At 41.4% G+C, this 12,910-nt stretch overlaps 1 protein-coding gene across 1 annotated transcript; it reads right to left on the bottom strand.

Annotated features, from left to right (window-relative positions):
- Positions 1-482: 482 nt before the first annotated feature.
- On the bottom strand, positions 483-8,781 carry ctsd (cathepsin D). Its single transcript, XM_041943646.1, has 9 exons — positions 8,634-8,781; positions 5,651-5,807; positions 4,025-4,148; positions 3,795-3,913; positions 3,490-3,689; positions 2,609-2,731; positions 2,296-2,440; positions 1,325-1,423; positions 483-1,043 (listed from the first exon to the last, which is right to left on the bottom strand). The coding sequence occupies exons 1-9, from the start codon at positions 8,693-8,695 to the stop codon at positions 882-884; spliced, it is 1,191 nt and encodes a 396-aa protein (XP_041799580.1). The 5' UTR covers positions 8,696-8,781; the 3' UTR covers positions 483-881.
- Positions 8,782-12,910: the final 4,129 nt, after the last annotated feature.

Genomic DNA, 12,910 nt, shown 5'->3' with positions numbered 1-12,910 from the left:
ACACATCAAAGTGTGTTTACAGAGCTAATAAAAGTTGTACAAAGCTTCCTGTGCACAGTCTGACAAACGCCTCGAGTGATGTCACTTGAGTCAGCGTCAGCTTGGTCTGAAGACAAGTTTGAAGGTGTGGCGTTAGAAAGACGTGAGCTTACCAGACTTCTGCAGCTGCTCCTCATCTCTGCTGCAGGCTAGCAGCCCAGGCTACATTAAGTGCTGCTAGCATGACACACCTGAATCTCTAACTGTTGCATTGTGGGTAATGTAGTCACCAGTTTTCACATGGAAGAACATGTGGAACATAAAGGATATCTCCGGCTCTGCTGCATCGATTTTGATCCTTTTTGTTTTAAACCAAGTGCTAAAATGTTGCAGGATTTCAATGCTGCGTCAGTGAGGAGCTACCGACCATGTGATTAATTAGCTTTTAGCCCTACTAACCAAGTATTTACTCAGGATTAAAACTACATAAACACAGATTCTTTTAAAAACTGTTTATTCAGGCCAATCACATTAAGATATTCTCAAAGTCAGTAGAAGAGGAACAACTTTCTCCTAAAACGCAAATTAAAAATGTTCTGTTTAAAACAAATCCCTGATTAAAAAAAAAAAAAGTATATGTTTAAAAAGGGCATCATCAATACACACGACTGATCCCTGAACATATACACCTGTCACACAACCTATCAAATCTTCAAACTGTTCACAAACACAAATTGTACACATTCCTCAGATCAGTGCATTTAGGCTCTACACAAAATCTATTGCTAAATTCGGTTTGATTGCAAAGCAACAGAAAAACGTGTGCAGCACAATTTTTGTCTCACAAAACTTGGATTTTTAGGTTTGCACTTGATGTGTTGTTGCTGTAGCGAAGGATGTGCTTATTTGGACTTGGCAAAGCCCACCCTGTTGTTTTCCCGATCAAAGACGGTGTAGTACTGGCCGATGAATACATCTCCCAGAATCCACAGGGGCCCGGCGGGGGGAGGGATGTCCAGACCCATGAAGCCGCTCAGGCAAATGGTCTTTCCAGCCTGACTTATCTGGACGATTGGAAGGAGAAAAACACACAGTCAGAAACGGGGCTGCGGCGACGTTTGGCGATAAATGTGAGAACGTAACACAGAAACAACTGGATCTGTGTGTAATCTCTCCTCAGACAACACACCAGCCTCCTCCTGCCTTTACCAGGACAAACAAAGCTGCGCTTGTTCACTTTGTTATGACGCCACACACAGCCACAGTGTTGCATTGTTATTGCAGGAGCCGCCTCTCTGTCGCCGCCTGCTGGACGACAAACAACATGTCCTGCACGCCGTCTCACCTTGAGGACGTACTGCTCTCCGGTCAGAGTGTAGGGCTTTCCCCCCAGGTTGAAGGTGATGATGGGCAGCGATGGGATCTTGTCACAGTTCACCATGTACTGAAACACAACCACGAGTCACTTCAATACACGCTTCATTCATTCAAACTCATTACTTTGAGTAATGAGTTGAAAATAAAAACATTTAGCATTTGGATTCGACAGTAAAACCTGATGCCACTTATTTTAAAAAGTAACACAACAATATAATATAAAAAAAGGAAAAATAAACTCGATCCAAACAGCGACTGAAACACTTTCTTCCCACAAGCCATCAGCCTGATGAACAGGTAGCAGTCATACATCAAGAAGAGCAAATTCTCTTCATTCAGAAGGTGAAACCAGAGAGAGAAAGCACTAAAAAAAATGTCAAAATCATCTATTGAACTTGTTGCCAGTTGATCGACTCCTCGATCGGATGAACTGGATGTTTCTTGGTTTTTCCGACAGTAAATTCAGCAGGAGAGTCTGCAGATACATTTACTGAACACTGAAAGATGTGATTGTGCTGCTTAATCTTAAGGAACAAATAAACAAATATAGAGACAGGAAATATTTGTACTGTGCAAACATGCTTTTTAATTTAAAATGCTAATTAACAGGACAGAACTTTTTTCACATCCAAATGATGAAGATAAGGCTAGTGTTGTTCTAGATTTTGATTTCTGTCAACATGAAATCACTAAAACCAACAATGTGTTAGTGCTTCTCTCATTATTTGACTCTGTGGCTCTCAGCTCCAAGATGATCGGTTCCTGTTGAAGATGTGAATCTTTAAAAACGGCTCACAAACTTCGTTGGTTTTGGTCTTTTCATGACATCTGCTGTCATCACGGAAAACACTGATTATCATCAGACTTCCTTCCTTTAAGGGAAACCAGATTATGTCGTGTGTTTTATCTGTATAAACCGCTCGGGTCTGTTTATCTCACCTCTCCCTGGATGAGGGGAGTCGCTCCGATGGCCTTCTGCAAGGCCCGGACCTCCTCTGAGGGGCCGGTGATGAGAGACGTCCCCGTGTCCACGATGGCCTCGCAGCCGCTCTTACACAGACTCAGCTGGCTGCCCACGGTCATCCTGACACACACATGCACACACACGTCACATGGTTGATCTACAGATCGCTACCTGCAGCCATCTTTAATAGTTCTATGTCTTATAGTGAATCATAGCCAGCTGGAGAAACTGTAGCCGTGCCTGAAGTATCACGCCCTCAGCGTGTGGGGTGTATTGTCCGGCGCTCACCCGTTCATGTGGATCTGCCAGTACGCCTGACGGGTGACGTTGACGTAGCTAAAGTCTCCACTGTAGTATTTGGGGTCGGTTCCTCCCAGCAGCAGCTCACCGCCGGGCTGGGTGTCCGGGTTCCTGAAACATTTCTATAGTTAAAGCACCAATAAAGCAGCAAACAGTGTGCAAGTTTCTGCCTCATGACGGTTAGTCCAGTATTCACTCCACCGCCTTTATCTACTGCTGTTATCAGTGGACCTGCAGTCACCTGCTTGTGTTCACAGGATGGAGGTTTGTCAATACGCCAGCAGCAACATTTGAGGAACTAAACCCGGATTGATCAACATGAGCTCAGGCCACAGTTTCCTCTGTGGAGTCTAATGCAGGTTACTGCTCCTGGCCAACAATGCAGGTGGAGGCATGTGGAGTCTAATGCAGCTTTAAAACTCAACGTTAACCTTTTCAGTGCAGAAACGTATCGAGAAGTGACACAAACTAGAGTCACAGGTGTGCTGGTGGTGCTGATGACTGATTGGTCAAGCAGATGTTTCGACAACAATCAATAACAGAAGCCTCCATTTCACTTCTGCATCTTCATCAGTCTGCTGGTCCAGACCCTCATTGGTATTTGGGGACAACAGAAGGCCAAACAACAACATGCAGACTTACTTCAGTCGGCTACCAAACTGACAACTGACACATCACACAGGTAAAGTGGAAACACAAAGAGGAACCTGCCAGCAAAACCCCATCAGATCAAAGTTTTAGTTAAGAGAAGTTCCAGATAACAGCTCGTTAGTTCCTGCAGTGGAAACAAGTTTATGTGAGCCATACATACAGGAAACCAGGCTTTAATGCAGCCTGGTGAACATGCTTCAACCTGTCTGTTTCCCCACCTGTTCAGGTAGAAGGAGAAGACGTTCTTGTCCACCTTCTTCTGGTTCATGATGTTGTCAAACACTGGAGCCACCCCGTCTACGGAGATGCGAGGGTAGGCCATGCCGAGGATGCCGTCAAACTTGGCCGCGATGAAGGCCACGCCGGGCTGCTTGATGGCTTCTCCAAAAAGCTGCTTTTCCACTGAAAGGTCTCCGATCTAGAAACACAGGCACCGAGAAGAAATAAGAAGACAGAATGAGAAGTTAGAGAATTTCACTGAAGCTGCAGCTCACTGCGATGCTAACGCGGGAGGTAAGTTTACCGTGCACGTGTCCTGACTGAGATATCCCGACAAGCTGCCAGTTCCATACTGGATGGCGAAGGCAGTGCCGTTCTTCACGTATGTGCTGGACTTGGCAGAGTTATATTTGTGGTGAAGAACTGTGAAAGAGAGAAAAAGAATGAAGAGGTGTTTTATTTAAAGCGTCATTATTTCACCTGGACTGCACTGAGATCGTACAGCCGACACGCCGGGCTCTGTTTGTGACTTACGGCATGCAATGTCTAAGAAGGAGCAGTGAATGGAGGGCACCCACAGGTTGGAGGAGCCCGTGTCAAACACCACGGTGAAGGTCTGAGGAGGGGTACCCAGGCCAATCTCACCATAATACTGGGCCTGGTGACAAAAAGACCAGAACATAACAACAACCATCAGTATCTTGAAAGCTGGAAGAGATTTTCTGTCTTTCCGGGACTCAGATCTTTAAAATCCCAGCAGTAAATAATCCTGCGGCTGATCTCATGTTTTCAGGAAAAGAGATTAGAAAAATCCCTGCGAGCAGAAAACTGGTCGTTTCTGCCGTCAGCAGAGAAACCGAGCAGCCAATGATCCGAACAACGTGAACCAGGATCAGTTTGTTTTCACTGCCGAGGACGGCTTGCAGCTGTTGGTGTCGGCGAATGTCAGGAGGACGCAGGTCAAATAGTTACTGAGTCACGTCGATAAATCACTCGTTATCATTTCAAAGTGACACATGACTGACTGCGTGAATATAAGAGCTGAAGCAAGCGTCTGAGTCATGTGACTGGAATCGCTCAGATCATGCAAGACTTTGTCGAGTCATCCAGACCTTGAACAGCTTCCCTTTTCTGAGCTGCATGACTTTTTGATTTATTCTGATTGCTGGCTGCTTTTGCTTGGTTAGCCCAGATTACAGAAAACAAAACTGATTTTTTTTCACTCATCCCTGCTGGTAGTTATCTGTATGGCCAGTTTTGGTTATATTTGTGCAGATTTTGAGGCATCTGTCTTTAAGAGTTCTGCCTCCAAACCAACATAATGGCGATAAATTTCATTTGTGCTGCTCAAATTTAAAGAATTTAACAGCAGCATTTGCAGATACTCTGCTGGATCCACATGTAAAAGGTCTCGGCCTAGAGTATTAATAACACACATCACCGCACTGATCATGGGTACAACGAGGATAAAATTTGACAGTTGTACCACAGTGTACAACAGCAACACTAAAACAATATTGATGTGTGTGCATTACTACGAGAACTGACATTTAAAATAAAAGCAAAGTTACATTCCATAATAACTAAATACTTTTATAAGCAGTAATCAGTAAAACACCTCATTACTTAACATCTTTTAATGTAAAACATTAAGTAGAGGAAGCCTCTTGTACTGAAACACAGTAGAAAGAAGATTAGCAGTGTTTAATCTTTGTGACAGGTCGAACCCCCCCTCGCAAACCTGGAAATCAGACTGATCTCATTATTGACGGGAAAAGGCGACTGCCTGATAAGTTCAGTAAAACCGGGAGCAAACAAACAAACTTTCTGTCAGCTGACGAGGATCAAGAGGCCGAAGGATCATGGTGCCAGCGCTGAGTCAGCAGTCATGTGCTGAACGTTCCTCTTCTGTCACTCAAACAGTCTCGTCAGTCAAAAGCTGATATTAGCCGACACCCCGATGACTCAGTCTGAAAAGCCCTTTGCACTGGATTTACCGCTCATGTTCCATTCAGCTGGGAGGATTTACAGAAAGACGCAGAGGCGGACGAACACAACAGCAGCTTTGTTGTGGTTCTCCCCCGGCTTGGCTTTTTAGCCTCTGAGTATATTTGGGAAAGTGAAGAGTCCACAGGTTAGAGGTCTGGAGATGATACTTACATCAAGGTAGTTCTTCAGGGTTTCTGGAGTGGGCTCCTTACTGGAGGGGAAGCCGAAGTTGTACTTAAGGGAGTGCTTGTCGGCCAGCAGCTCCTCTGCTCTCCTCCCTGAGTCTGTCAGCTCACGTCTGATGGAACGGAATTTCTTTAAGGGAATTCTGAGTGAGAAAAAAAACAGGAAAAGGTGATTTAAGGAGATCCAGATCTCTGAATTGCCACCCACATCTGACTCTTTCTGTAGCGCCTGAATCAAATCATGTGCAACACAGATGGAGTCTGATGACTTAATTTGTAGAACAGCAACTCAAGTGGTGGCCTTGCAGATAAGATTTGACCCACATTTCAGCCTTATCTGCGCAGCATTATCCCTCAGAGTGTTGTAAAACACTCAAGTATTATACTTAATGCGGCCTGTGATCAAAACACACCCATTTATATGAGTGAGTGAAGGCTGAGTGACAGGAACTCCTCTACTTCAGTTCATCAGCAACACAAACTGCATCAATAATCATACAGTTAATCAACAACTTTCTGAAACGAGCACAAGCTGACCAGAACAACCTTCATGACGGGAGGATTTACTCCAGGACTGCACTAGTTTTAGCTTCGTGTACCTCATAAACTGGAGCCAACACTTATAATTGCAATGAGTTCATGAAGAACAGACCAATTGTTTCCGGCATCAGAAACATCATCAGAGTTCACTGTCTGAGAATGGACACGAACAGGCTTAAACAGGAATCAAACATGGGACCAAAACAGCTGAATACATGACCACCCTGCAGCTACACGGCTACCTGAGGCTTCTGGAAAGTGAGAGTCACAAGAGTGGAAGAATCTTTTATACTTTCATCATATGCCACGACATGTGCATCATCACTAAATAGTGCTGAAACTCCCAGTCATTTAAATATCAGTTCATCCATTCAATGGTTTTATCAATCTTTTAGTGTATGAGAAGTAAAAAATGATCTATACTGCATGAGTGTGGCCCCGATGAGGACATTTTGTCTTCTGATTGGTCATAATTAAAAGTTCATTGTGAGCAGGTGACCAGAAGACAACACTGGAGGAAGATGCTGCAACCTGGCCAAGAAGTACTGAGTAACTGTTTACTGTAGGTGGGTTACTTCCTAATTTTTCCAAATGACAGTATTTGTTTTTCACTCTATATTTACCACCCAAATGATTTAAATTGGAACGTCCTTTACCAACAAAATCAGTTAAGGCGTGACTGTTTCTGTGAGAGCTGCAGGACAGCAGTTAAAGGTGTAAACAGGCCTCAGCCTTTATTTCCCCTCAAACATTAATGTTTGGACTGACTGCAGGCGATCACAGGAGGCCACTGCAGGCCCACGAGAAACTAAAGCTTTGTAAACTGGCCATCGTGTGGAAACCAGACTGGTGCATATTAACTGTGTACATTTATTCAAATACATCAAATATAATACACTTTACTCGAGTGTTTCTATTTTAGAATACTTTATACTTTTACTTTACTACATTTCAGAGGGAAATATTGTACTTTTTACTCCACTTCATGTATTTAACAGATATAGTAACTTGTGCCAGATAAAGATTTTACCTACAAGATTTTTCAGATTATTCAGCTCCTGCATTACTTAACATAAGACTGTGTTTCCCACACATCACAAACCTACTGTGTTACACTAATGTTATTTATGCCAACATACACTCAAATCCACTAAAAGTTGTGCAATATTACTTTTTTTTGCTGTGTCATATTTTCTTCTACTGTGCAATAGTAAGAACACTGTACTGATTACCCAACTATCTATTGCACTGCAATTTCCCAGCTTGGGATATATAAAGTATATCTATCCATCTCTCTGAAGGCAACATATTTTTTTTTCGTCTTGCGGCAGCAGTATTTTCACACTCTTGTAGATAATGTGCATATATGTATATAGTAGACTTTTTATTTCTTATTCTTTATCCCCTTTTTAGACTCTTTTGACCTTCCTATGTCTCCATTTCCTTTTTTGCTGTAACAATTTAATTATAATAAGAAAGTTTCATCTTATCTTACAAAACATATGAAGTAGTTTAGAATTTATGATGCATCATTAGAGATTAAACTACCCAACAGTTTATGAAGCAGATAAAACTAGCTCCACACACTGCTTATATATTTATACATGTTTATTAATGACCCAACAACAAATATAACACACATAGAGGCCATTCTGTGTAATGAGTACTTGTCTTTTTAATGTCGCTAATACTTTAATGTCAGTAAAATTTGGAACGCAGTACTTTATTTATGCAGTATAATGCAGTATATGATTAATAAGTGTTTCTTTTACAAACAAGTCTCATTGAGATGATACGTCCCTTTTTCCAAGGCTGGCCAGGATGACACTGTTTCAAGCAGCAAACATGCAAACACACAAAACCAAACCTTAAAAGCAGTTAGCTGCAGTAGAGTATTTTAATAGTTTGGTATTTCGATTGAATATTTCTTCCACCTCTGCTTGGTTCATGAGTTTCCCCTCAGCGGATTGATAAAGTAGTTCTTCTTTTCCCACCATGACTCAACTCTCAGCAGCTTGGTTCACCTCCTTCAAAGCTTTTAATGACAGAGAAGTTTGAAATAAACCTGTAATACGATGGCAACAGCTCCATTGTCAGCCTCCGGAGGCGTGCCGGGATCACAGCAGCCATAACCCGTGTCACAAGACCAACTGCGCTCGACAAAGGAGCAGACGACACCGCTAACAGCGGAGATAAGAGCTAGCTAACGTTAGCGCCCTGCGTATATAAACGGAGCCGAGGCAGCCGTTAGCTACATTGCAGATATTTTAAATTTTGAATGCGCCACCAGGCCGTTTGTGTCGTACAGCGTTAGCTAACAGAGTTGACATTGTGTAAGTTGCTAGCTAGCGTTAATGTAAGTTCACACGAGTCGCGCTCATGTCGCTCAAAAACACTCGACACTTCGGCGCATTAATGCGTTTTCTTACCGAACAAGCGCGTCGCTCGTCAGGGCGAACGCCGCGAAAACAAACAGGTAGAAGATCCTCATTGTTACAGCCGCAGAATCACAGAGACATGGACTCAACAATGACTGAGCACTTCGACTTGTTGTCGTTCAATCACCGACTTTTATCAGCTGACTGCAGGAGTGGAGTCACGGTCACGTGAGCCTGAATCCTGTCGGGAATTACGACACTTCCGGTGCCTGTTGAACCGTAACCATGGATACTCGCGCTGAAGAAGTAATCAGTGTCAGTATGTTAAATTTGCCTCTACTATTATTAATCTGTCTGTATTTTATTTCTAATTTTTTAAATTTACCTTTTAATTCTGTTAATTTGTCTTATTTTCTGTCTGTGAGGCACTTTGAATAACGTCTGTACTGCACTGCCAGGTGTTAAAAACTGAATCTAGACTGAGTCCTAAATTAAATATCCATGTTTTTAATATTCCTTGGCCATGCTCAGCAGTAATAGTAACCATTATGGTATTTGGAAAAGAAAGCTCTCTACTGTGTTATAGCTGATGATGTGATCTGATTTTCTCAATAAATATGATAATTAATTACAGGGAGGTCACAGCTTTTGTGAGATATGGTTCTCTTAAATTATATAATGAGATAAAATAGAGAAAAACATCTGTAATATGGGTCTATATGTAAATAAACAAATGGATATGTTTATGGCCCACCTGCATCTGGTGTAAAATGTGTAACAACTATTCCGTCCTTGTTTGTTTATTTTATATGTTTCATGCCAAGTTAAATCAACTATATATATATATAATGCTCTCTCTCTCTATATATATATATATATGTATATATATATATATAGAGAGAGAGACAGAGTATTAAGTTATGTTCAACAGTATATATAGGTTTTATATGTAAATATCTTAATCTTGAACATAACCAGTAAGTAAAACTGTCAAATAAATGCAGTGAAGTAAGCAGAACAGTGCAGAAGGAAACATTCATTTCAAATAAGTACAAGTACTTCAAATTTGTACTCAAGTACACAGCGAGAGTAATTTGTACCCCTGGTGCTTTCACAAATATGTTTTGCATCTTATTTATTATTGTTCTGCCCAGTGAGTCACTTCTTCCAGCAGGTCAAATATTCAGCAGTTAAATGATAATTAATAATTAAACCTGCTTGCTGGCTTGTAATGACAAGGACTGAACAGCTGGTGGCTCCCACAGATCAGAGACCAGCGCCCAGGATTCTCCCTCAGAGTCCAATCAAACCTTCTCTCATGAAACCTCAAGGGGAAACTCTGAGCTACTAAAAGATTAAAAGTTACAGACAGGCTCTTCCCTCCTTTATAACATATTCACAACATACACTGATAATGAACATTTACAGATAATATGATATTTAACAGCACATTTGAAGTCTGAGAGCTCGACTGCTCGGCGAAAAAAACTGCAAGTAGATTTTATAAAATGACATGAAAAAACAGAAACAAAGCACAAAAATGATGCAAACTGCAAGAACACGCTTCCAGTCTTTATGCTAAGCTAGGCTAATCAACTCCTCCTCATCCGTATTTAATGCACAGACATGTGGTTGAAATCCAATTTCAGGATCAGGGAGTTTGAATATGACCAAATGGGAAATAAACATGTTTATTTATTTATTGATGGGACTTAGTTTCCCAAAGTGCAGACCATATTACAGATTTAAATGATTTCATATCTTTCTTCATTTAATCTCACTGTATAATTTAAGAGAACCATATCTCACAAAAGCTGTGAACTGCCTGTAATTTATTTTAACTTTCATTAAGAAAATCAGATCATATTATCAGCTACAACACAATACACAGCTTCCCTTTCTAAATATATTTAATCATGTTGGAACTCAGCATGCACAGAACTGCAGCATATTCCTGCTGTCACCTTCATGGTTACTATTACTGCTGAGCATGACTCAGGAATATTAAAACATGGAGATTTAACTCATGATTCAGTCAAGACTTACATTACGTGTCACATGGTGGTGCAGCAGCCGCGATGATTTCATGCCAGCAGCGTCACGTTTCATTAGCCTGCTGTAGAAATGAATCCTGAGCTCAGAAATGACTGAGTCATGTTTCAGAGCTGCAGATGACACTAAACACAGCTGGATCAGAGCCTCATCTGCACTATCCTGCAGCATCACATCCTGTGTTTTGGCTAATTCAGCACCATAAACTAATGTGTCTAAAATGCTTTCAGAAACCCTCCAGCGATGCTTTTAATAACTCCATTCAGCTGTTTCTGCATCAGCCAGCGATCGTGGCAGACATTTCACAGGACGATAACAGCTGTGAATGGAAATGTGTACCTGAGCTGTAAACAATAACTGTGTTGCTCCATGGAAGTCATGCTAGCAGCCCGTCGGCCAATAGGTCCACCACGTTAGTCCAGACGGAAATATTTCAATAACTTTTAGATGGATTATGATGACGTTCATGGTCCCCAGAGGATGCTGGGGTGGAAGAAGTATTCAGAGCCTTTTCTTAAGTAAAAGCACGAATACCACAATATGAAAATACTCCACTACTAGTGAAAGAACGTTACTTCAGTGAAATATTATCAGCAAAATTATCAAAAGTATGAAAAGTGAAAGTTTTGATGTATCAGTAAAATGTTCCTGTCAGTGTTTCTCTATCAGATTAATATTCCTGCTGCATTCATGTGGAGGCTGCATTTTACTGCTGCAGATGTTTCAGGTTGAGCTCATTTGAACAACTTTATATCCTGTTGGCTGGTTTAATCTACAGCGATGCATCATATTCTATAAGATCATCATATGTTTGTAGCCTGGTTGTCCTGTGAGAACCTCGCATCTCAGAAAAACAGCCTGTTTTCAGCTTTGTGACGATGCATTTCCAGCTGATCCAAGAGGCTTTTTAAAAAGTTTATTTAGCTGAAGAAGGACGAGAATTTTCTCAAGACATGAAGGAAAACTTCATCCTTCAGTTTAGCACAAACGCATCTGGAGATATGTGCTTTTCACAGGACAGGAAGGGGATGAAAAAATGCAATCTGACTAGTAACAAAGCTGTCAGACAGGTGTAGTTAAGTTCAAAGTACAATAGTTGCCTCTAAAGTTGCATAAATTAAAAATATTCAACTAAAATTTGTGCTGTTAAAGTACTTAAGTAAAAATATTTACTTAAGTAAATGTATTTACTTAATTACATTTCACCGCTGCAAGCTACACTAACACTAACTAGGTTAATATGGTTAGCAGCATATTAGCATTGTGAGCTTGTTAGCCTGCTGACGTTAGCATTTAGCTCTAAGCATTGTTGTGTTAAAGTAGAGCCTCACAGAGCAGCTATCTTAGACATTGTTTACCCCACACTGAGCTTTATCACAGTTTATCTAAAAATAATCTAATAATCTATTACTCACATGGAAAAGAAAGAAAAGATGGAGTCAGGGTCCAAAGTTGCCATAAAGGAAAGTTATGCATGCAACTAAAGCAAGAGGACACATTTAACTAATCATTGTTTCAAGGTTTTAACAAAGCTGTGTGCAGCGTGAGGCTGACCGGCAATCAGCCGTTTGATGTGAAGCAGCATGAACAGAACAAATCACATGAGCCCAGACATTTAAAAAACAGTGCTTAATGTTCTGATGGGAAAGGTGAACATTTGGCAAACTGCAACAACAAAAGAGGAACACGGGTCACAAGATGAAACCAACCAACAGGCTGACTCATATTCATCACAGCAACAGGAGGATGACAAACACTGATTACAACAGAGAATCAGTCTCAACATTATTTCTCCTGGTCTGAGTTTGACTCGGGCAGAAAACAGAATCAACTTAATAACTTTGACTTTCACCTCACCTTTTGGAGGACATTCAAGCAGCGATGGAGAAAAAAATTATTACGAGTCAGGTCTAATTACGAACATTGTGATCAGTGTTGGTCGGTGCAGGCGTGAACCGATCGGCCTACAGCTCATCACTTAGCACCAGTACTCTGGGGTTGTTTTTCATGGTTTTTATGGTTTTGATGCTACAGGATTCAAGTACGTTTTAGACAATAATGCGCTTCCAGCTGTGTCTCAGCAGTTTGTCTCTTTCCTGTTTCAGCATGGCAGTGTCTCTGTGCATAAAGCGGCTCCCAGAGAGCCCTGACCCGACGCCAACACCAGTGTCTGACCTCACCAGCATGATTCAGACGCACTAGCTTGTACAAACGTGCCTAAAGGAAAAAGAGTTTAAAGCTGCTCTGAATGGTCACACTTTAAGGAAGGCCTGTCG

This window comes from Chelmon rostratus, chromosome 1, assembly GCF_017976325.1.
Source record: "Chelmon rostratus isolate fCheRos1 chromosome 1, fCheRos1.pri, whole genome shotgun sequence".
Classification (NCBI taxonomy): domain Eukaryota; kingdom Metazoa; phylum Chordata; class Actinopteri; order Chaetodontiformes; family Chaetodontidae; genus Chelmon; species Chelmon rostratus.
Note: the sequence above shows the minus strand (reverse complement) of the source record. Positions and strands in the feature narration are given on the sequence as shown.